This window comes from Cinclus cinclus, chromosome 28 (genome assembly GCF_963662255.1).
Source record: "Cinclus cinclus chromosome 28, bCinCin1.1, whole genome shotgun sequence".
Classification (NCBI taxonomy): domain Eukaryota; kingdom Metazoa; phylum Chordata; class Aves; order Passeriformes; family Cinclidae; genus Cinclus; species Cinclus cinclus.
In genome coordinates, this window is record NC_085073.1 from 1,004,385 (window position 1) to 1,030,243 (window position 25,859).

Consider the following 25,859-nt stretch of genomic DNA (forward strand, 5'->3'; position numbering starts at 1 on the left):
CTAGTAATTGCTTGTTACACCATGGTCTCTGTTATTTGAGATTGATTGCTATACCACACTCTTAACAGTCTTTTATTCCAAAACTCAAGGATGGACTACTACAAAGTTAGAGGCCTTGCAACATCAGACAGTCATCCTACACCAGACCTGAAGGTTCCACTACTTTATTCCTCATGTAATACAGATACACTTACCATTTAAAATGTTTCTTTTCTTAAAGGAGAACACTAGAAAAACCAAGGTAGGTGTTCAGTAAAACCAAACAGTTGGGGGTTGGTTCTCTCCCTTTTCCCTCTGTGGAATTTTCTCCATTGTCATGCTAAGATACCTCTTGACTGGGCCCTGGTGACAAGGTGGGGGGGGGGGGGAATGAGAGGGAAGAGGAAAACCCCACGAGATTCAAACAGCCAGAAGAGGAAGCGGAAGGCCAGGCCTTGGCCCATTTCCCCCGCAGAGTTCGGACAAGAAGGATGATCGCCGCGTCTGCTCCTCTGCCCCATCCCAGCATCAGGGATCATCCTCACTGCTGTTGGACCCTGCCCTGCTGCCTTCTCGCTGTGAACTACCACCATCCAGCACTCTGCTGAGCACTGGGACCCACACCGTGAGTGGAGGGCTCTCTCCATCTCTCTCTCTCCCCCTGGGACAGCGCTGCCATCACCCCCAGCCCTCCTGCAGCTCTGTGGGACCTGCCTGCCCCCAGCACCGGGAACTGCAGCTCAGGGAAAAGGTGCCTGCAGCCAAAAAACACTGGGACTGAGTTACTGTTCTGTTTGTGGCTAATTTCATAGCTGCTGTTGTTCTTGTTTGTCGTGTTAGATATACTAGTAAAGAACTGTTATTCCTACCCCCATATCTTTGCCTGAGAGCTCTCTTAATTCCAAAATTATAATAATCGGAAGAATCACATTTTTTTTTCAGTCCAAAGGGAAGCTTCTGCTTTCTTTAGCAAACACCTGTCTTTCAAACCAGGACAGATTTTGGCCACCCAACGTGGGGCCCAAGGGCATTGAGAGAAAAGGGTGAAAAAGGAATAACAGCTCTTGAGTTACCTCAGTTTTGTGTTAGGTGGCATCATGTTGTCCAGCTTACCGTGGTTTGGGCTCCATGTGGCCACAGCTTTATCTCTCCCATTTGCAATCCCTTACTTGAACATGGGTCCTATAACTCAGGCTGCTGTAACTATTATCCAGTTCATTTTGTGAGCTGATAACGTGAGAAATTCCTGGATTTTTAACTTCCTCTGGAAGGTGGGCACATGGATTCAGGGCTATCACACTCTAACTGTATGTTTTTGGGGTTACTTTAATAATGGTACATACTGTGAGGATATGACACCAGGAAAAATTTTGTCCCAACCCCTTACACAGTTTTTTGGGTCTGCTCCACCAGCTTTTGAGAGGTTCAAATCTCTTCTAAGCAGTAATGATATCATACAGTGGCTGACATTGCTAATAGGCCTTGTAAACCTGTTCTATTTAACATTCCGAGATGAGGGGAGATTGACTTGGATGACAACCCTGATACATCCCCCAAGAAATAGGGATTCTGCCCCAGAGCCTGGTTTTGCCCCAGAGACTAAGGATTCTGCCCCAGAGCCTGACCCTGCCCCTGCCCCAGAGACTAAGGATTCTGCCCTAGAGACTAAGGATTCTGCCCCAGAGCCTGACCCTGCCCCAGAGCTCACCTCAGAAAGGAACCATCCAGAGTGGGTGGGGTTTCTAGTGAAGGAGATGGGCCAAATGCTGAAGGAGTACCTTTCCCCAGCTCTTGAGAAACTCTCCCTCTGCCTTAAAGTGGGAGAACCTGATGGTGCAGCAGTGGAACCCACAAATGTTACATCTCTCCAGGCTCCAGCTGAACTGCAAGGGCACTCACAGCCAGCAGTAGTTGCTCCCGTGGAAACTAGAAAGTCTAAGGTGAAAACAAAGCACCTGGATAATAAGGATCAGAAAGCAGGGCCCTCACAACCAGCACGGGAGCCAGAGGTTGAGATCGTCACAGAGTCCCTGTCATACGAGAGTCTCCGTAATCTGTGTAAAGACGTTGTGCGAAGGGGCCGTGAGGCTTTTACAACGTGGTTACTGCGGGTCTGGGACCTTATGGGTACAGGTGTGCAGCTGGATGGTACTGAGGCAAGGAATTTGGGACCCCTGACCCAGGACTCAGGTGTGGCTCACATATTCGTAAGGGAACCAGGCCCCCTTTCCCTCTGGGAGTGGCTTTTAATGAGTGTAAGAGAGAGATTTGTCCATAGAGAGAGAATGCAGGAGCACCACCATAGAACGCGCTGGAAGACCGCTGAGGAGGGGATCCAACAGCTGCGAGAAGTGGCAGTACTGGAGATACTCTTTGGGAGGGGTGGACAACATGACAATGACCCCGACAAGGTCAGGTGCACAGGGCAGATGTTGTGGAATCTGGCACACCTGGGGCCATCTCAATACACCACATTCATTGCAGCCATTAATGCTGACACCAACCACGAGACAGTGGGTTCTGTTGCCAATAGGCTCAGGAATTTTGAGAGTATAATGAATGGCCCAATGCAGGCTCAGGTCTCTGCCGTGATTAGGGAACTCAGAGAGGAGTTCAAGGAGGAGATAAGAGGGGTGAGGGAGGAGATGAGGAAGGTCAATGCAGCACCAGTGCGAGTCACAGATGCCAGAGTTAGAGCCCAACGACCCCCAGCTAAGGAGAGAGGATACACCCCACGAGCTGACCTGTGGTTCTTTCTGCATGACCATGGGGAAGACATGAGGAGGTGGGATGGGAAACCCACTTCTGCCCTGGCAGATTGACTACATCACACTGCCTCAGACACGCCAAGGCAAGCGCTACGTGCTGACCATGGTGGAAGCCACCACTGGATGGTTGGAGACCTACCCTGTGCCTCATGCCACTGCCCGCAACACCATCCTGGGCCTGGAAAAACAAGTCCTTTGGAGACATGGTACCCCTGAGAGAATTGAGTCAGACAATGGGACTCATTTCAAGAACAGCCTCATAAGCACCTGGGCCAGAGAACACGGCATCGAGTGGGTGTACCACATTCCTTATCTCGCACCAGCGGCTGGGAAAGTGGAACGGTGCAATGGGCTGCTTAAAACCACCTTGAAGGCACTGGGTGGGGGGACTTTCAAGAACTGGGAGATGAATCTACCAAAGGCCACATGGTTAGTGAACACCTGAGGTTCCACTAATCGAGCAGGCCCTGCCCAGTCTGAGCCCTTGAGAACACCAGATGGGGACAAGGTTCCAGTGGTGCACATGAGAGGTATGCTAGGAAAAACTGTTTGGGTGAACTCTGCCTCCAGCAAAGACAATCCAATTCGTGGGGTGGTTTTTGCTCAAGGGCCAGGTTGTACCTGGAGGGTGATGCAAAGGGATGGAAAGACCCGATGCATACCCCAAGGAGACCTTGTTTTACGGTGAACTACCTACAATACTGTGCCTGTATCTGTAACTGTAAGGATGTCTATAATTTGAAGATTTTAATTTGATTTAGCATGATGGTAGGGGAAAATTCAGGGTGGATAATGTTGGGGGTTGGTTCTCTCCCTTTTCCCTCTGTGGAATTTTCCCTATTGTCATGCTAAGATACCTGCTGACTGGGCCCTGGTGACAAGGGGGAGGGGAAGGGAGGGAAGGGGGGAACCCCCATGAGATTCAAACAGCCAGAAGAGGAAGCGGAAGGCTGGGCCTTGGCCCATTTCCCCCGCAGAGTTCAGACGAGAAGGACGATCGCCTCCTCTCCCCCCTGCCATCCCAGCGTCAGGAAACCACTATCGGACCCTGCCCTGCTGCCTTCTCGCTGTGAACTACCACCATCCAGCACTCTGCTGAGCACTGGGACCCACACCGTGAGTGGAGGGCTCTCTCCATCTCTCTCTCCATCTCTCTCTCCCCCTGGGACAGCGCTGCCATCACCCCCAGCCCTCCTGCAGCTCTGCGGGACCTGCCCGCCCCCAGCACCGGGAACTGCAGCTCAGGGAAAAGGTGCCTGCAGCCATAAAGGACTGGGACTGAGTTACTGTTCTGTTTGTGGGCAATTTCATAGCTGTTGTTGTTCTTGTTTGTCTTGTTAGATATACTAGTAAAGAACTGTTATTCCTACCCCCATATCTTTGCCTGAGAGCTCTCTTAATTCCAAAATTATAATAATCGGAAGAATCACATTTTTTTTTTTCAGTCCAAAGGGAAGCTTCTGCTTTCCTTAGCAAACACCTGTCTTTCAAACCAGGACACAAACCATCACACTAAATGAATTCAAATTTCTTGTTCGCTTTCCACTGTGTTTAGAATACAAAAGCAATATTTACCCATCTGTGAGAAAGATTTTGGCTGTGGTGCCTGTAATACTGCTGGACGGAGAACACTTCGCTGCTGTTCCTTCGGTTTCTGGCTAGGGAGACCTGCAAGTGCAAAGTTTTGTCAACAAGTATAAAGCTTTAAAGTTGGAAAATTCAACTTCATCTAATCTTCTCTAACTACCTCCAACAGAACACACAATGAAAAAACAGACACTAGAAAAGCTTCTAGTCATTTTTTTTCCATCCCTCCTTACTCAGCCTCAAAAGAGTGTTAGTCGAAATAGGAAGACTATTTCCTAGCCCAAAAAGACACTTAAAAATATATTGTCCATCTTATCCAGGAAAGCATAGAACAAAAGTTTACTACTGACCCAGAAATAAAAGTGCCAATATGTAAGCAAAATGAACAGTACACTAGTAATCCTATTTATACACTGATATTTTATCCAACTACACATTCAAAGTCTTTTTTTCTCCTTCTAACAAAGTAACTTCCAGATTTATTAATAAAAACTTTTTTACCCATACAACCAAACATATTGGTAGTGTAATAGTTGTGTTATGCCATTTAACAACCTTTTGGCTTTTTGAATTAACCTGGCCTCTTTGGTTGCTATAGTAAGTTGCAGAGCATTACAACTCTAGTTCTGCTAAGATTCAAAAAGCTAATTGATCTTTAACAAACTAATAAAAAAACAAACATTGTAACATCAACTGTAGAAGGTTATGGCAAGCCCAGAAGGTTCAGTTTTCTTCACTGAAAAAAGTCAAGATGAACTCTTGATCCAAAAAAAATACTGCAACAGAACTCACTCATAGCAACTAGCTCCATTTCAGGTTACATATATTCAAAGGGCATGACATCAGATTATAAAGCTGTCCTAAGTTGTAAAGTTCAAAAGCTCAAAACAGCTTGTTCCTTTCTTAAATTTACCACTCTTCCTGCAAGTGAAATGAAGTTTCCATATAGTTATGTACTAACAACTTTCATTCCCTAAATACTTTTGGGTTTGAGTTTTTTCCGCCCTCAAATTCCTAAGAAGCTGTAGTACTAATATCTTTCTGATAGTGGCTGGGTCTACATCAGCAAACTGGAAACTCAGTCATAGCCAACCTGTGGTGCAGAACAGACATGATCAAGGACCTGCCACCCACATTGCCACCAAAAGCCAGGGAGAGAAGAAGTGGGCACTCTGACACTTCCAACTGCCCTGACCTGATTGCAGACTGAACAATCAGTAATAGCTGGGACTTGCTCAAGGCACTCCTGGAACACCCTTTTTCTTACAGTTTACTACCAAAGGAATCCAATGCACTGTCTGTAGGATTGCTCCAAGCACTAGCAAAAGCTTGCTAAGGAGCAACAGCTGGGAGATGCACTTCAGACATGCACAGCTGATCCAATGCAAAAACAGACACATCCATACACTTTACACAGTGGATATGGGCACAACCACCCTAGAGAAGACAAGATTTTTTTCTGTAGACACATAGATATTGACACCTTCTATTTACAATAGCTGATTGATGAAACTACTAACTAAATAAAATGCTTGAGCTGGTTTCTTTGTACTGTTGCAGTAACCAATGAACTCACCTGCACTAGGTGCCTGACCATGGATAAGTATTGGTGGCTTCAGCCGGAATCCACTGCTCTTTTCCTCTGAAAGTGAAATACAAAATTACAAGGACAAAGCTGTAACATATAAAAAATATCCATTCAGTCAAAAATTCCTCATGTTTTCCCCATTGTAACGACCCACAAGTTCTTTAAAAATGCAAAGTTATTAGATAACCAAAGAACAGACTCTTCTTCTGAAACAAATATCAATTTCCAGTGATCATCACAGCAAATATATATCACATACAAACTCATGATGCCACAAGGAAAAAGTTCAATTTTTTTTTTAAGAAACAGGAAAAATACTATTTTCACCAGAGAAATGGGGTTCTTTCTGTGAAGGACTGAATATAGATAATAAAGGCTTAAGTGAGAATCAAACTATAGAAAGAACAATCAAAATTATGACTGAACATGACAGCTGCCAACAACTACCTAACTGCTAATTATCATAAATTAAGTTAAACTTAATTGCTTAATGTTAGTTTCTTGCAATAAAAAGTTTTTACTCATGCTTTTGTAATATGAAGGTAAAAGAAATTCCTTTGCTCACACTCACTACAGTTATGGTTTTTAAATTAAGTACCAAAATAAAAAAAAAATACAAATCTACAGCTATTAAAAATCAAGCTCTTAAGAACTTACAATGAGTAATTCTACTTTTTTTGTTTTAGGGGCTTGATATCTGTACTCAGAATAAGACAATTCAGCATCTTACAGCCTCACCATGCTTGGTTATGAGCATACAATACTGATGTGCACACAGCAATACCAACACAACCAAACCAGAACTAACAAAATCAGTATTTCTGTCAACACCAGTCTCACAGGTCATAGCTGAACACAATCATGACCATACCTTATGCTTGTTTTGCTTTCCAATACAAAAGAACAGTTTTCCAAAATAGATAAATGAGAATTTCCCAAAGGTTTTACTGTGAGGCTAGCAAAAGAAGGTCAGACTACAGTATTCTACCATCACTTCCAACACATTTACTTTTGATACTATTTTAATTACCTCCAGCAAGGGTGAAGTCAAACAATGAAGTAAGCAAGAGAACAGATCTAAGATCAGAACCATCATCACTTTTATTCTCACAGATAGGGTCTTACTTCTGAAGTATCAGAGTACTTTGCATCACAACGAATTAACAACAGTTCAAGAAAAAAGGAGAAAAATGAGGAAGCTCACCTGGCTCTGAATCAGAATTGCCTGTAGAGGGTTCACAGAAGCTTGATGGCATAAAGACATTGTTCTTTGTTACTACAGTCATGGAAAAAAAGAAAAAAAAAAGGGAAGTTCTGTATATTGTTCTTTATTATAAACCTGTTCCCATACTTCAAACTGAAAGTTACTTTTCTAGTAATTTGTTTTATTCTGGTTTTATTTTTTCTAAACTAAAATAGTATTACAGCTGAAGTAGCAAACAAGCCATTGTCCATAAAATCCTCTCAGTGTCTCCTGAAACAGAGAAAAAACAAATTTCATTTTTTTTCTGAATCCTGTATAAATACAGGATTCCCAATCTGAATTGTATCTGAATTAGGAATTAGAAATGGTGTTAGAATATATAATAGCATTGCAAAACGTATAATGCCATTTCAAAAGGCCCCTGCAGAGAGAGCAGAAAGGTGTGTAATGCCTGCTAGAGAGTAAGAGTGAAAGTCTGGGCTCTGATGGACCACAATGTCTGCACCAAGAGGCAACTTAGGTGTGAAGTACCCTTCAAAGAAAACGAAACTCCTACAGAAACAGAGGACAACATATCAGAGTACTGTCAGATGTCATCATCTCAGCAGCACAATAGTCAACAAAATGGAAAAAAATGTTTGAAAAAACAAGCAAAGGACAGCGTTTCTTTTCCACCCTTTGCTGGGACCTGAGGAAGCAAGCAATAGGGAGCTTGGTTGATACCCTCTCCAGCAGTTCTAGTTATATAAAAATCACAATCCATTTTATGAAATAGGACAATCAGAGAAAGAGACAGATTTCACCAACAGATCTTTTTGCATGAAGAAGCATAACAGTATTTATTGGCTCTTACAGCTTTTATAAGGCTGTAGAAAAAGCTTAAGTATGTTGAAAAGAGAGATTACGTTCATCTCTGAACACCACTGTATTAAGATGTGGCATTTGTCTTTAAGAATTAAGTCTTAAATATTTTTTCATATTTCCTTTAATTCCACCTTCTCTCTTTTTATTATTGTCTGCCTTAAGCTTAAACATGACAGTTTTCACGTAAGAAAAATTTCCCTATTCTTGAGAGAAACATAATCCCACAAGAAAAAAAGCAAGGCAGGAAAGTAAAAGACTTTCTGGAAACCAAAGCCATTGAAAAATGTCAACAATATTCAAAGAGATCTTTATGGAAGTTGCAATTCAAATCCAAGTTGTCACTGACAACACACATCAGAACAGAACAAAGGCATCAGGGAATAAATTACCACATCCTCTCAAAATGCATTATCCAAGCAGAGGCTTGAGAAAGGATTCGGACTCCTAGAACATCCAGTATTTAACCATGAAAGAGTTTAATCAATGGTTTTCCTCCACTTCTTAACAGATGTTAGCAGAGAGATTCTAATCTTATAAAACAAAGACATTGTGGAATAGAAGTGTTAGAGATTATAGGGAACCTGGGTACACACATACTGTTATTCTAACAAAAAATCTACAAAACCCCGTATTCATTATTTTTGTGCATTCCTTTACCAAGAGTGGTTGGCAAGCAGACAGCAGCAACGCTGGTCACTCAATTCACATGACGGCATCTGAAGACCCACTGAGCTGCACACCAGAAAACTGGGATCTGAAAGAGAAGGGCTTCTTCCCCTGACTAGCACTGGTGCATGAATTTAGAATGCTGTGCCCATAAAGTATCAGCAACTACATTTTGGATTCCATACTAGATTATTTCTTTAAAATTAAAAACAGAACAACTAGGCTTTCACCTTTTAGTCACATCTCCAGAATGTGCTGCATATGAGAGGAATTTCTTTTTACTGTTCTCTCCCTCAAGGTTTTTCATCTTCTTTATTTCAACTTAAGATGGTAGAATAAGTAGCAGTCTTGAAATCTGCCTCAGATACTGACATATCTTAACTAAAATAACCACTGACCAAAGCTAAAACCTTCATATGATCTGTGAGGAGAGACAGCACAAATCAAGACTGTTACAGGTAAGTGAACAAATCTCCAACATGACCATTCCTGTGCAAGTGAACTGCATGAATTTATCCCAGTGATTTCACTGCCCTGACTGTGCACACACAGGCTGTGGTCATTCTCTCCTGTGTACATCAGGTGCTTAAGAAATGCACTGAATCATCCCCGTTTTAAAAGGAATGGGAGAAAAGGACTAAAATGAGAGCTGACACTTGAAAAAAATTTCCCTGACAGCAGAGTAAATAAGAAAAAAGTAGCACTTGAAATCTGGAAAGAAGCAACCTGACCACAACAAATGAGGAAGGTTTCTGGTTAATTCTGTAATTTAACAGCACAAGAGTAAAAGCTAAAACCACAAACACACATAAAATTACAGATAGAAAACGTTTTAAAAAACTATCAAGCCCTTTGGGCTTCACCAAATTTGCCAACGTGCTTGCTGTAGTCTTAACTCAAAGCACAGCAGACAGTAAAAAGACTGCTTACATGACTAGAAGGAAAACCATCCCTCATATATAATACTGTAGCAACATTTACCTGACTGAGGAGGGAACTGAGTCAAAGATGAAGTTCTCTCACGTTTTACAGGTGGACAGTAGCTTCCATCCTCCCGATCAGATTCTGTATTCAAAAAAAATTATTAGAGAAAATGTGAAACATCCAAACAAGAGACACACCCATGGCTTTTGATTTTACAATAAAATTTCTTACCATCTCCATCTTCTGGACTTGTTCCATCAGCAGACCTCTGAAATCAGATTACACTGATCAAACAAAGATCACATACTGAACATTTCAGTCTCTTCAGTTTGATGTAGACATTTTAAGCATAACCTAGGAGATTTTTTTTTCTTTATTGTCAATGATACACACTCAGTGCAAATAATCCTCTGTTACTTATATGTGGGCATATGAGTTTCACACAGATACTATCAAATACAATTAATACAAAATAGTTCATTTACAAGTAAGATTCCTGAAAGTTCAGAGCCCAAGCACTATAATCTTTAGGGACGGTATAACAATTAATACAATTGTATTTTCTATATACTGAAAATTTGAAAAGGACAGTTTCAAAAATTGATTTCATTTTTAAAATATAAAGTTTTAAGCTCAACATAAACACACCCATTATTTGGGAGTTCATTCCAAAGCACTTTACCTAGTTACTTTAAGTGACATTAGTTCTTTCAACAAAATTATAGCATTGAAGGAATGGCTTTCAAGGCATACTCTATAAACCAGTAAAACAATATTTTTATTGGATTAACAAGGATAGTCCCCTAACATCTTCCACAGTACCAAGAACAAAACAGGAAGCATCATATATCAGAGATATTCAAAAAGTCTTTGAACAAAGGCTTTGCATATTTTCTGAGGATTTCTATGGCTCTTTCCTACTATTTCTCTGCCAGTTCTTCAACTGCCCTTGCTCCTTTAAAAAATAACCCCATGACAGACTCCTTTCACTATGGAAGGTGATCAGGGCTGCATCAGTATCTTCATCTTATTACAAAACATCTTAGAATCATCAAATTGCTTAGGTTAGCAAGAAACTTTAAGATCAAAAAGTCTAAGATCCCTCAGAACTGCTATGCCCAACGCTAAAACATGTCCGCAAGTGTCACAACCACGCATCTCACAAATCTCTGCAGGGATGATGGCTCCACCACTGCCATGGGCAGCCTGTTCCAGGGCTGCACAAGCCTTTTGTGGAACACGCTTTTCATAATATCCAATCTAAATGTTCAACTTGAGGCGCAACTTGAGGCCATTTCCTCTTGTCCTAGACCTCGTTACCTGGAAGAACAGACCAACCCCCACCTTGGCTACACCATCTTTTCAGATAGCTCTGACATATTGGACCATCTACCTAGTCCAAGATTACTATCCTTTCATCCTACTCCTCCCCCAGGACATGCGGAAAGACACCTCCCCTTCACTCAGTCTCCCTTCAGACTGGCTGATAAATGGAGGAATGGCAGCTCATGCCCAGAGCCCACTGACACCCCAAAACTCCTTCCTTACCATGATTCGGCCCACTTGGGCACTGTGGGCATGCAGACACACAGAAGGACTGCTCACATCTGCATAGGACTGACATCTGAGGCACACCTTGGGTGTAAGGATCCCAGAGAGTACAAAACTTTCTATTTAGCACCGCATACATTTAGACCCCAGATAATACTGGACTACCAGTACTCCATCAAACGCTAATAAAAACCCACTTACACTGAACTTTGTCTATGAAATTACCTTTAAGGGCCTTTCTGTTTTGTTTTATGTTCACAGAAAAGTATAGCTACTTCACTAGCACCCTAGTTGAGTACTTTTGAAACCTTTAGCATTGGGAATAAGAAGCTACTAACAGTTCTGGAACACAACTCCCTGCATTCACACACACCTATCAGCCCAGCCACATTAATTCTGCATTTGATGATCCATGGCTCTTCCCACACAATTAGCCAAGTAGTCCATGGTACTACCGGGTCTTATTACTCACTGCCCTTGCCAATACACAATACTTTCCCAAAAGATGAGGCTAAAATGGAAAATCATGATACCATGTATTTCAGCAACCAGCATCTGAACTCAGAAAAGATTTCGTTTTGCACTTAAAGTGTTGTCACATATATAAGCAACTTTTTCCACTTTTATCAAAAATCCTAAAAGCAAAAAGAAAATACCTGGTAAAAACTTGCATGAGTGGAACTGCAGATCTCTACATGTAAAAATCCTTAAAAATAAACAAGTGATTTCCACCTGAATGCCAAAAACTTAAAATGTTATTAACATATGCTTCATTCTCAATGCTCAAGTAACACATACAAAGTCAAACCTATATAGCACAAGCTTCAAAACATCCTATCACTGTAATTTCATAACTGACAAGCACAACTAAGTACCATCGCCATGTTCAGTGGGCAACAGGTATCAATATCCAAAACCAACTCTGCACCCTACTGAAGGCAAAGCAGAACAGAGAATCTGCTCAGAGTTACCTCCATGCTTCCTGGCCCATGAGTTCTGGGAGATTTAAGCTATGTACCTTTGGACAAAGAGATGTCAGGTAGATTCCATGGGGGTGGGGGTACACAGATCTACTGTATTAACATAAGCTTTACTTTCCTATGAAGCCACAGGTAAAGCAAGTTACTACTGCAGCCAGAATTGCATACCAGTGCTGCTTCTACCCAGAGGAAGCTAGGTAGATGAGACAAAAAACACAGGTATATATGCATGGCAAGCCTGACAGACTGGAAAAACAGCAAGTTACATTTAATGACAATGAACTGCAGTCCAGCCTCTCCATTTATGCTTCTCCTCAACCTACTCAGTCTGTACTTTACAGCAACACCTGCTGTACACAGGTACCCCACACAACAGAAACAAAAGGCAGGACAATCTCATCCTGAAGAAACCACTAAGCTGATTAAATTTATCTCCATTCAGTTGTTTGGACTTAGACACTGATGAGACACAAACTGGTAACAGCAAAATCCAACCTAGAATTTTCTCATTTAAGAGCAGAAGCTACTTTTCACATATTCCCTCTGACCTCGGCTTCCAGAAATCCAGCCAGAGAATAGTTACATTTATGCATAAATAGAGGCTCCTACAATTATGACACATTTCTGTATAAGGAAATTAGCTGCATAAAGGCTATCAACTGCTTCTTAAAAGTCTAAGTCACAGTAATTAACTAAATACAAACATTAATTCCTCACACAATTTTTGCATCAAGCTAAGAGAAGAACTTCCAAACGTCAACAAATTTGTCAGTTTTTGCTTATTCACACTAATAAGCAGGAAGAGGGACAGGAAGGGAGAATGTGGGTAAGGCAGAAAAGGTCAATAAAATTCAGGGAAAGCTCTAGGAGTATACTTTAGTGTTTATCTTTGAAAACACATTTTAAGATGCAAAAAGTCATATATAAAGGACTTCAGAGCATAATAATATAAGTCTTCAGTCGAGACACTCTGCACATACACAGGCATTATTGAACTGCCATGATTTTAAAAGCTGTTCCAGAACCTCTCAGCAGTCTTGCTGGAACAGCCACATGTTGTGGGAAGCTGGTGTGCATCAGCAAAAAGTTAGGACATAACCATCAGCTCTGCAAGGGGCTGTACCTATGGCCACACTAAATTCAAGTCATATCAAAAATAACTGTCAATATGTGTACAAACAGGTAGTATCTTTTTCTGTCTTAACTCATCCATCTTCCCAGACCCTAGGAAGACAGCATGAAAACTGCCACTTCAACAAACCAGTTCAAGTACTCTTAAAATGCATGAACATTGTCTAGATTTCAAGATAAGGGATGGTTTTACTGTAAGACACTGGAATAATTTGAAGAGTGCTTGCCAGTGCATGCCGGTTATATGCCCATACTGAGTACCATACAGTTTGGTATATTTCATTGAATAGAATCAGGAAGAACACTGAAACAGCTATTCTGTACAGCCACTAATTTCTGCATATGATCCCTAACAGAATTTGTGAGTTTTAAATTTCTTTCAGAACTGGGTTAATTGGGGTAAGATTTTCTGCTCTCTAAGAACAGAACTAAGATAACCACTTGGTGCTGTGCTCCTGAAAGTCTGGTTAATACCATTCTCTTGGACAGTTCTAGTATCACTGCAATTTCAAATGACAGAAAACTGAGACAAAAGTCTGTGATTATGTTTGATAGGAAAGATGTGTGACTACCTCTTTACAAACCAATTCCATAGGTGAAGGTATGGGTGTTAACGTCTTTGAAATGGGTCATAATGTCTCCTCTAACTTCAAGCAGCAGGTTTGTTACTGAGCCCATGTAATAAAAACAACATAAAAATTGTTCATTAAAATAAAAGGACTACCAAGAGTTCAATAAAATAACAAAGAATAGAACCGGATCTGAGAGGGCACAAGTCATGCACCCTTAGTCCACAAGAATGTCTTGATTAGTTTGAGCTGAGTTAATTAACCATACTTAAGTATCCATTGTTCAACGTGTAAAAAGGATCTACTGATAAGGCAGAGGTCCTGCCGGGAAGAGAAGTCTTCTTCATTCCAACGACCACCGGAGGGCAAAGTACGACCCCTATCAACAGGCAGCGCCAGCGCAGACCCGACTGCAAAAGGGACACGTACACCAGAAACAAGGGGTATAAAACTCAAAGGACTGAGAGAGGAAAGTGCGCGCCGTTGGTGGAGCGCTAACTCCCGGCCGCCCAGAGCTGCTTTTGCTTGTTACCGCTTGCTTAATAAATTCCACTGCTTGGTGGACAATTGGCTCTGAGTCAGTGTGTGTGACAAACACTTACAACACCCAGACAGCCTGACTCCTGAAACAGGCAAGTGAGGGACTCTGCACAAAGCTGAACTTCTGAACGTCGGGGTAAAACGCCAGGTTCAAAGGGGAATAGGTGGTAGGTGGTTCGGGAAGGCTGTACCTTCCTAGTGCCTCAGCCAATGGGGAAAGGAAGAGGGCAACTGCAGCCGGGAGTTTAGGATAAAAGGAGAGTGAGCCCTCTGAAACCGAGAGAGAGAAAACCCGGTGGGGGCGTGTGTCCCAGTGGACTCTCTCCCTTTATGTGAATAAAGTTGCAGGACTCATCTGTCTCATTTATGGACATCGGCTTTTCAGAATGTGATTTTCCGCACATGTTTACCAGCTATATTTTAAAACATTAACCCTTAAACTGCAACCTTCAGAAAAAAACCTGAAAGATTTCTGCAGGTAATTAAGCAACAATCTGAACATTGAGAGGTGCTTAACCCACAGCTATTAGCACCTTGCAATGACAGTCCATTCAGTACTGGGTTTACTTGAAATGGCCAATTCTTGGACAAAAAAAACCCAAACCAATCACTGCAAGAAAAGGGTGCAGGTGTTAGCTGAAGCAGCCTTAACAAACATCTAGCAAAGAACACATGCCTAGGGTGTAATGCCATAATGAACAGTGACATTCACCTGCACCAAGAAAACATAGTCCATCAACCAGAAAGATTAGGATTACTTAGAGTTGTTCTGAAAGACTGTATGGTAGCAGTCATTTAGTCATCCAATCTTTCAGGAAATATTTTGCTACATCACCAGTACAAAAATCAAATTATGAGCACTGACAGCTTTTCCACAAAATACTGATTTCCTCCCCCACTCCAAACACCCAAATTCAAAACTCCATGATGCTTGGTACCTTTAATCTGTTAAATACCTTAGGGGCTGACATGATATATCTAGTGGAAGCAGTATTAGCAGCTCTCTTCATCAAGTTGCAGCATTATGGCCATAGAGGGAACAAAGAGTTCTCTAACTGCTTGAAGCAAACCCCTCAAATATAGACCTGCCTTCTCACTTATTTAGAAGGGCTCTTACCCTTAGCAAACACAGTTCACACCTCAAATTTTAAAATACTTGCTGTGTCCTCTACAGTTACACTACTAAAGAGACTCACAAATTTAATTTCTTCTAATTGGAACGAAGGTTTAGAGAGGACTAAACACTTGAGATATCAAAGAACCAGACAGACTGATTTGCACTACCTACAGTTAACAATAATTGATTCCACCTAGTGGAAGGGACTTTTTCCTCTAATCCCCTCAGCAGCAGAAGTACTTGGTAGGTTGGCACTTACCCCTGCCAGTTCTTGTTGAATAGGAGCAAGCTGGGTTTCAGAAGCAGGACTCAGGGTAGCACTGACTGAGGCCACAGCAGGAACAGGGTGCTCAGAGTCGCACTCACCAGCTGGTTCTATGTGACCCAGACCATGGTAAGGGGGCTCAACCTCTCCCTGGGGGTCCTCGCCTGAATCCGACAAACCTTTTTGCTCTGCAGGGGACTGTGAGCAGAAAAGACAACGTCCCTTCAATGCAAGGCTGCAACATGAGAGACTGGTGGTCCTAGTGAGAGGATCCATTTTAAATTTCACTGTTTTCACAGTATGGCAGAAGGAGCTGTTTGTTGCTGATGCACCAATTAAAAGACAAACTCTGTAACAGAACTTGCTGACAGAATTAGCTCCTCTTCCCTTCGAAAAACCTCAGCTGGAACAAATGAACTCTTGAAAGTTACCCAAAATCATCTATGTCCTCAGCAAAGAGGATTTTGGCAGCTACAGTCTTGTTGGGGGTTAACCCCTCCCCTCTCTCAAGTACTAAAGGACAGCCGATAGCTTTTGCCTGCAGATTCAGATATAACAATTAGACAATTACTGTAAATAAGAGTCCTTCACTGCCTCTTCAGCCAATTTTTGAAGGAGGTGAGTTGTTTATGAAATTCTCATAGAAATTAACCAATATTCACACAAGACACAGGATCCCTTCATATTCACATGAAGTGGCGGAAAAGCAACACCAATGCTTTCATAAAGTAGTAAGTTTCAGTCTATTTCAAGGAGGGAGGTGACAGGATAACTAGTGTACCTTAATGAGATTTAGTATTTGCTGAAATTCTGCCACAGACTTTTCATTCCTTCATATGCTTTAACTGCTGCACATCCCTACTTGTACAACAAAAGCTAGCATATTCTGTACACATCTGAATAATGAAAAAAGTTTAAAAGGCTTTGAGCACAAAAAACTGTATTGTGATTAAGGACTAAGTTATAGTCCATGGATAACATGCAAGCCAAGGATGTGCTCCCACTTGCAATCTGTGGGTTGAGCTTCCCTGCATCTTATAGTGAAGTATCTGAAGAATTAAGCAGTAAGGGAAAGATGGCACTCAAAAGCACACAACCTTGGCTTGCTCCCAGATAACACTCGGTAGAATAAAGAGCTCATCATTGCCCAGGTACGAGCAAGAAAGTAAGCAAAAGCCTCAAAAATAAACAGTAGTACTTAACATTTCAAGAGCCAAGTTCTTCAAGTAACACTTGTCCTGTAATGGTAACAAAAACCAGCAATACATTAAATTTTATCATGCAAGTAATTACTATAATTAAGGCTCAAAATAGTCAAAATATGTTTATGGGGATAATACTGTGGATGTAAGGTACAAGTTCAGGATGACAGGTTTTTGTACTGTCGAAGTTATCTAACATTTTAATATTTAGCTGTTAATAACAGACCCAAACACGAACTTAAAACCCCACAGAATGAGAAGAGTTAAAGACACATTTTTTTTACCTAACATTAAATAAAATCTAGCAGTCTAGCAACCTATCCTTATCTTTTCATCTGGGGAGAACAGTAGGAAAAGGCTACCTGGAACTGGCCATAGCACTTAAAATATATGTAAAAAAACAGAGCTTTACCAGAAAATTACACTGACTTCTAGGTACAGTTCAGAAAATACAGTTCACCTAATAATGAAGAGGAGGCAAGAATATTCAATAAACACTTGTGCTAAGCACTTAAAATTGGAAATGACAAAATACTTTGCAAGTAATTCATATTGAAACAGTTTAGAATATCCTAAAGTAGGCTAAATAAACATTAAATAGAGGTTAATATTCGATATTAAATACTTTAAATACTTGGTGTCAAGCATTTAAAAAAGTGGAACTAAGAATAAATCTCATTTCTATCCTAAGCAAGACTGGAATATCTGCTTCAAGACCCACACAAGAAACATACAGAATTTTTGCAAATCAGCACTTCTATGAAGAAAAACCTGAATCCAAGATAAGAATTTCATGGCCAATATACGAATACATAAAAATATATAGAATAATATAAGAAAAAATATATTAATCAAAAACTACTGTAGGTTTCAGAATTTTGCGAATAGTATGTGGTTTAAGTCATTGAAGACAAGACCAACAAAGGACTCAAAGATTCATCAAACCAGAACTGCTTCAGGCAGAGGTTTGTACAGCTGTTCTCAAATAAGCATATCCAAAGGAAACTACAAACTCTTAAAATTAAATTAAAATTTTAATCCTTAGTCATGTATACTACTGAAAGTGTTTCCTAGACTCTTAGCTTTGTGAATTCTGATCTAAGCTCTTTCTGGAAGTTCTTTGGAGCTGGTTAACAGCTAGCTCACTCTCTTCCTTTTTGCTCAAATATTTTGTATGAGAAATGTGTCCCGCTTTGAGCTTCCTCTTCTCCAGAGAAAATATTTCTTATAAAATACAGTTCTAGGGAGATCTTGACAGAAACCCGTTTCTGTCTCTTAAACACTATGGCAAAGATCAAGGGAAAGATTAATAATGTTAGGAAGCCACCTACACAAATTCACCTTGCTCAGCCAGCTCAAAAAACTTCTATTTTATTAAAACTAAAAATAACTCACCCAGACTAAATACATCTAAGTCTATTTGGAGATCTGACTTCTTCTGCATTGCAGAAAATAAGGAGAGACATGAAGGATTACTTAAAAACTAAGACTGACATAATACTATAGCCACCAAATATTGGGAAGGAAATAATATTATTTTCCAATAAAGACTGGCACAAGCACTCTTGGACCAGCTTTTCCGCCCAATTCTAAGTTGAGTTACTTGCAACTCCTTTCCTCATTCTCCTCGCTCTAGCACCTCTAACCAATAGCCCAAAAAGATTACTTTCAGAGTATGTTTTCACATTTTTTACCTGCTTAGAGCCAAGGCCAACTCCTGCCTATATGCCCAACAGCCTTTCACTTTATCAGGCTCTCTATATTCCTCCACGCTTTTTCTTGCACAACTGTCTCTCCAAATACCTTCATGGCTGTTCTTTTAAGTACACCAATATATTCACAATTATGAACTCTTAAGCATGATTTAACTGCTTAAGTAAACTATGGACTTGCAATACAGTTCCACTGGGTATCCTAATGAAACCTCTTGACAGCCTTGCTAAAAATGCTGAGACAGACTGGGAAAGGGAATGCTTTGCCTCTCCATACACAAATTACATCATTCACAGTTCTCTCTGCCACTATCCTAAACCTGTAAGCCATGGCCACAGCATGAAGAACCTTTTCTAATAATTTGCTTCCCCCAGACACCAAATCCCAAGCACTTCCAAATAACACTGCATCAAAGCAGGACTTCAACTAACCCCTACTTTACATATTAAAATAAATAAGTATTTTTTTTAAAATTAACTCATTATTTTGATCTCCAAGCTACCTGGGAATGCCATCTTCTAATCCCCTACATGACTTTCACAACTCCATACCTAGTTTTAAAACTCCACAGTTAAGACCATGATGACAGCTAGAACAATTTAAGAACACAACCTCTTATTCGCTCCAGAACCTTAGCATTTAGGACCCAGTTGCCCCTTAAAATCTTTGTACTGCTTCAGGTACAGAACATGACCCAAGTATCACATAATTCACTTTCTTTCAGAGTCAATCTTAAAAGAACACCCACTATCAATTCACATACGGAAAGCAGGACACTGATCAAAACTAATTATACAACAAACTAGAAATAAAGTGCTCTTTTCTATATTCTGCCAATACCCCAACACAGCTGGTGGGGGGAAGAGGACAAGGCACAAGCTTCATCATAAACACTGGCGTTTTCAAGCACAAAATTTTTTTTAAATCCGAGTGGAGACTCTGCCTTTTCCTATACTTGTGAGTAGGGAGGCCATAATGATCCTATACTATGACAATCAGTAATGACCAGATTACCACAGTTCACACTTGCAGAATAAATGACACTACTTTAAAAACATTTTTTGACAAAGCGTTTCTTTACACTACTACGGATTAAATTTGTTTGAGCTAACATATTTGCTTAGAAAAACATGTCAATCCAAAAACGACAATACTTTCACCTCAGAAATGCACGTTAAAAATTAACTTCAGAAAATTACTTAAAGTAACCTGTGGCGAGAAACTTGTCATCAAATGATTTTATGGTAGAAGTTAAAATCAGTTTCAGAGCAGAAATACCCCACAAAGAAATGTCTAATATTAAGCACTAATATAAGTTGTATCCATTCCATTTAAATATTTAATTCAGAAAGTGATATGAAAAGCACAGCTTAGAAAACAAGTTATCTGGATAGATAACCAAGTAACAGATATACTCTATGCCTAATACAGTGAGGTTCAGACCCCATACTGCTTTCAGATCTCAACAATATGCTGCTTAAGCTGCTGCAATTTTCAGCGGGTCTCAGCACTAGAAACTCTGCTTGTCAGAAACACGAATAGCAGTGCTGCTATTCAGATATTTGCAAGATTATATTTCACACATTAGGAAAATAGTTCTCAAATAGTTAAGGAGACAAAAATCATGAAAATGCAGACTCACTCATATTTAGTAACTACCAACTTGACATCCACCATTAATTGACATCTAAATTGAAAACAAGGACAGACTAATCCTGTCTTTAACTGCAAAAGAAAATTTTACTTTCCATAAGGAGGTTTGAGTTAAGCGGCAGCAGTATTAACACTATGCACTTTTTGTCCCCTCTAAATAAACATGTCAAATTGCAAGTTCTAAGTCTATGCATCCTTAGCTGGAAGATGCAGTTAAAAAACTAGTTCCCAGACTCGTATGAATTTGGTCCTAGAATATGCTGAATGTTTTCCAATTTCTAGTAGAGAAAAAGATCAGAAAACCACAGAACTGCTCAGGTTGGAAAACTCCTTCAAGATCAGAGTCCAGCCATTCCCTCAGCACTGCCAAGTCCTTCTCATGTCCCCAGGTGCCACATCCACAGAGCTTTACAATTCCTGCAGGGGTGGGGACTCCACCATTGTCCTGGGCAGCTGTGCCAGGGCTGAACAGTCCTTTCAGTGAAGAAATTCCCAATATCCAACCTAAACCACCCCAGCGCAACTTGAGGTAATTTCCTCTCATCCTGTCCCTTGTTCCCTGCTAGCAGAGCCAACCTGGCTCCACCTTCCCGGCAGGGAGGTGTAGAGAGTGAGAAGGTCTCCCCTGAGCCTCCTTTCCTCCAGGCTGAGCCCGCCCCCACAGCTGCTCCTTGTCAGCCTTGTGCTCCAGCCCCTTCCCCAGTTCTGCTGCCCTTCTCCGGACATGCTCCAGCCCTTCAGTGATTTTCTTGTCATGAGGGGCCTAAAGCTGAACCCGGGATTTGAAATGCCTCAGCGGTGCCCAGCACAGGGGACAGTCACTGCCCTCGTGCTGCTGGCCACATTGTGGTTGGTACTGGCCAGGTGACATTGCCCTTCTTGGAGACCTGGGCACACCTGGGCTTATGTTCAGCTGCTGCTGACCAGGACCACCAGGTCCTTCTCCACCAGGCAGCTTTCCAGCCACTCTGCCCCAAGCCTCAAAAGTTTCACGGTGTTGATATAACCCAAATGTCAGACACCTTCCAAGCACAAGCTTAAGTCAAGATTTCTAACAAAAGAACATGGTTTAACTTAATACTAGACACTACTGTTAGTTCCAGAAAAGTCAGTAAAACCACTGAATTCTATCAACCCAGCTGCAATACTAACAGGATCTGTAGATGCTGCGATGAAATAATTCTGCTCAGGATGTCCAGGTGCATGTGGAAAGAACACTAGGCAAACATAAACAACCATCACAGATAACTAAATACACAATGCAATGATTTTTCTCCCCCTCAGCTTACTGTCAGACTGCTGTGTCAGCACTAAAAAGCCTTCACTAACACTTTTGCTTACAGAAAAATTACTTGACTAGACAGACATTTATCTAAATTAAAATTGTAATTTACATTGAGAAATTACATATTCAAGTACTGTGTTGTTTGACAACTATTTCAAAGTTACTTTTGCATTTTCTTCAAAGCATTGCTCTATGAAAAACTTCACAGTTTATTAAAGTTAACAGGCAAATCCTGTAAAGATAGTCTTTTGCGGGAGGCAATGAACTTAACCAAGCACCTTTTACAGAAACAGTAACGAAGTTTACCCTTCTTGGGAACATTTAGCTATTAAGTCTTTCTGTAAACATACTGAGTAACCCGAGGCATTTTTCAGTAATTAAATTGATTGAAACTGGCCTGAATGCTAGGTTCTGATATATAGAGAATAGATTAAGTGGCTGTTACTTTGGGCTCACAGCATCATGTTCTGACTGTACTACTATTGTATCCACACTACCAAAAACAACTACTGGCACGAGCAACAAGCTCTTAATTTAATCAAACTGCAAGAAGCACAGCACTGTTGCTTCTACAAATCCTTCTCTGCAGCATCAAATAAACCACAATAAAAACTATCAAAATTATTAATCACTCCCCCTTCCCCTTTAAAAATAAATCTTCCATCGCTACGCAATACACTGTTTAGCACAAGCATTTATGTCTGTCACTACTTTGAAAATTGGCAACTGACAGATGGTACTACTAGACTCTCAGATTTGTTTTAAGGAACAGGCCCTATTCCCCACCCAAGCCAGACTTATTCCATGTCCAAATCAACAGTGACTGGCCCCCACGACAGCACCACCACCACCTGGCATTTAGATAAATTTCTAGCTTATCTCAACTCCTGTGCCTTCAAGATGCGAAGGAACCCACAGACCCTCCACTCAACAAAGCCAGACTTTCTGTCTATGCCAAGGCAGAGGTGGTCCTGAATACAGCTACCTGCTCAGCCCCATTTCAGCATCCTCAGAGGCAGCTGGGCAGATTAAATCACAGATCTCCCTTCCTAGATCCTCTCTGCCAGCCCCAAAATACATTATGCCTTTAATTAATATGTTTTTACAAGTATTTTGTTGAGACCTATGACAGTGCAACAGCTCTGCCTCATAGCCCAATGCAGGAGCTTGCACAGCTTAATGCTCAAGGCATGCATGCAGCGTGCAGGCCAACGGAGAAGGAACATGAGAGTACAAGAACTGTTATCTCGGCATGTAAGGACCAGGCCAGCAAAAAAGGACACAGGACCTGTCACTCTGCCTGGATTGCACACTGCTATGATCACAGCAAGGGTAAAGGACACCTGCAGAGAACACTCACCATGACCCAACTCAGAAGGGACTTCAGAAGAGTCTAAGAAACAGCGGGTGATTGGGAGCTGTTTCCTAAAAGGAAACATGATCAAAACTGGTATGGCAAACACTACCACTCCCCTCATCCCAACACATATGTAAACAGTCGCTGTAAAAAATGTAGTTAAAAGAATGTCTTGAAAGTACTTACACTCTGGCAGATTTAACTTGATTAGCTAATACTAGAAGGACAGCAGACTTAAATCCTTTCCAAGCTGAGAAAGGTTTCTGTTGGGGGTTGGTTCTTGCCCTTTTCCCTCTGTGGAATTTTCCCCATTGTCATGCTAAGATACCTGTTGACTAGGCCCTGGTGGCAAGGGGGAGGGGAGAGAAGAGGAAAACCCCACGAAATTCAAACAGCCAGAAGAGGAGAAAGGCTCTGGCTCGGCCCATTTCCCCCGCTGAGTTCGGACGAGAAGGACGATCGCCGCCTCTGTCCCATCCCTGCCATCCCAACATCGGGAGCCATCCTCACTGCTGTCAGACCCTGCACTGCTGCCTTCTTGCTGTAACCTGCCACCATCCAGCACTCTGCTGATCACCGGGACCCACACCGTGAGTGGAGGGCTCTCTCCATCTCTCTCTCCCCCTGGGACAGCGCTGCCATCACCCCCAGCCCTCCTGCAGCTCTGCGGGACCCGCCCGCCCCCAGCACCGGGAACTGCAGCTCAGGGAAAAGGTGCCTGCAGCCAAAAAACACTGGGACTGAGTTACTGTTCTGTTTGTGGGTAATTTCATAGCTGTTGTTGTTCTTGTTTGTCTTGTTAGATATACTAGTAAAGAACTGTTATTCCTATCCCCATATCTTTGCCTGAGAGCTCCCTTAATTTCAACATCATAATAATTTGTAGGAAGGAAGGATCACATTTTTCAGTTCAAAGGGGGGCTTCTGCTTTTCTTAGCAAACACCTGTCTTTCAAACTAGGACAGTTGCAAGCTCCTGCTGAGGAATATGCCTACTGAACCTGTGAGAAAGCTTGAGTCTGGTACTAGTTCCAAACCAAAGAAAAGCTATCAACTGAAAAGTGGTTCAGAATTTCAATTCAAGTGTTTCTGACTCCACAGATGATAAAACAAAGTGATCCTACAGAAAGTATTATACACTTCTCTGGGTTCCCACCGTCTTCAACAGCAACAAGACTAAAAGTACCTTGTAAAAACCTTTTACCAAGTAAAAACCTTGTTTTTTTCCACCCCCATAAATACCTTAATAAGTTTAACTATTAACCAGACAGAATTATACCATATTGAGATGAGGGAATAGAATTACCATTTCCCAAGGTAACTCGACACTTCCCAGCATACTAACCAAAGACATGAGAGACATTTAAATACACTGAGGTGAAAAGCATAATCTAGACGAGTTTTCTTTGCTTTATCTTAACCTTATTATCAGAAAAACAAATTTTGTAGCTTTGTCATGTAACTCAAGTGTCAGCACTCTTCTGCCACATGTTCAACGTACACCTTTACCATATTCTTTCTTCCACATTGGTGCATCTTCTGTGTGAAGAGCTACCTGTATTGTGAAACCACCATACATCTTCCCATTTTTAGCCCTTCAGTACCTGCTTACCCTATTCCCCTTAATGATGTTAATACCCTATTAGCTATCTTCACTCTCACAACACTATAGACAAAGGGCAGATCACCATGGAAGAAAGCAATCAGGGCTAAGAATAAAAGAAAAAAGAAAAACACCAATATCTCCTTACCTTCTGTGCTTTATCCTTCTGAAATACAAAGACGGGTGGAGCAATGGCAGGTTTTTCTGTAAAAAGAGAAATCATTGGGGTATTTTCCAACCACATTCATATTGACTATTATGAAAATGTTAGGTTCTATGATGCTTTTACCAATAACGAATCCATAAGCCAGTTAAAACTCAGTTACACATATTGTTTCTACCAGTTCCTAGTAATAGATATTCATAAGGACTCGATCTTCAAAAGTAAGGAGTGTTTTAAGGCAAACAACACAACTAATATCTGAAAGCTATTTGCATTTTCCCTCCAGATCACTTTCAAGCTAGTACTTGTACCATACTTTGGTACATCAGAAGGAAATGCCCTTTGCTGCAGCAGTTCACTAGCTGAACAGATGCTTTTTCTTCCCCATTGTCACGCATTAATGAAAAGGAAGTTTGTGGTACATCCCTTTTTTAAAGGTCACCTAACACTGACATTTGATCACACTTGAATTTAATTATAATTAAATACTTTAAAAAGGTCCTAAATCAATATTAGCAGGTCTAAAATTCAAACCTGATACATTACATATTACAGAGGAACCAGTCTTTTTTGCATAATTTAAGAGCACATGTGCTTTCCTCTTAAAGCTCTGAATCAAATATTAGCAGGATGCTATTTTCTAAATACACACATCAGCATCTAGTCTACAAGACTAGAATTAATGTCTAGGAGTGTATATTTTCATTGTCCTTTGTGAGATTTCACAACTACTTCAGTGTCCTGAATAACAAAAATATACATATACAGGGGGAGTGTGTGTGATAAAGCAGAGGTGAGAATTCCTAAGAGCTCAACAAACTGAGTCACCTTGTGTGTGAGTTACATTTGAAGATGCTGCACACACACTATGCAGTCAGCATCCCTCCTGTATGTTTGCAGGGCTAAAGTTGAGTACAGTATTTCAGTCTGGAAAATGGGATTTCGGAAGAGCTAGATTTGCAAAGAAATTAGCCAGAAAGTTCCATCTTTGCAATTATCCAATCTTATAAGCAAGTCTAGACATATATGAAAACTAAAAATTTTTAAATTTTCAGAGCTTGAAAGGCTGGCATTAAAAAAAAGGAGATATAAAGCTATCAAGATTAATTACCTTGCACAAAAACAAAACAAAACAAAACAAAAAAAAAAAA

General features: G+C 41.0%; 1 protein-coding gene across 4 annotated transcripts in view; it reads right to left on the bottom strand.

The window, feature by feature from the left end:
* Positions 1-25,859, bottom strand: part of RANBP3 (RAN binding protein 3) — a 62,059-nt gene that overhangs the window by 25,413 nt on the left and 10,787 nt on the right. For 3 of the 4 annotated variants that reach the window (XM_062510178.1, XM_062510177.1, XM_062510176.1), the window contains exons 2-8: positions 24,694-24,749; positions 15,728-15,931; positions 9,812-9,848; positions 9,638-9,721; positions 7,127-7,198; positions 5,911-5,976; positions 4,323-4,415 (exon numbers count right to left, since the gene is read on the bottom strand). In XM_062510178.1, coding sequence (XP_062366162.1) covers positions 4,323-4,415; positions 5,911-5,976; positions 7,127-7,198; positions 9,638-9,721; positions 9,812-9,848; positions 15,728-15,931; positions 24,694-24,749 — 612 coding nt within the window. Of the gene's footprint in view, positions 1-4,322; positions 4,416-5,910; positions 5,977-7,126; positions 7,199-9,637; positions 9,722-9,811; positions 9,849-15,727; positions 15,932-22,946; positions 22,991-24,693; positions 24,750-25,859 lie in introns of those variants that run through there. The other variant, XM_062510179.1, reaches the window with a different exon arrangement.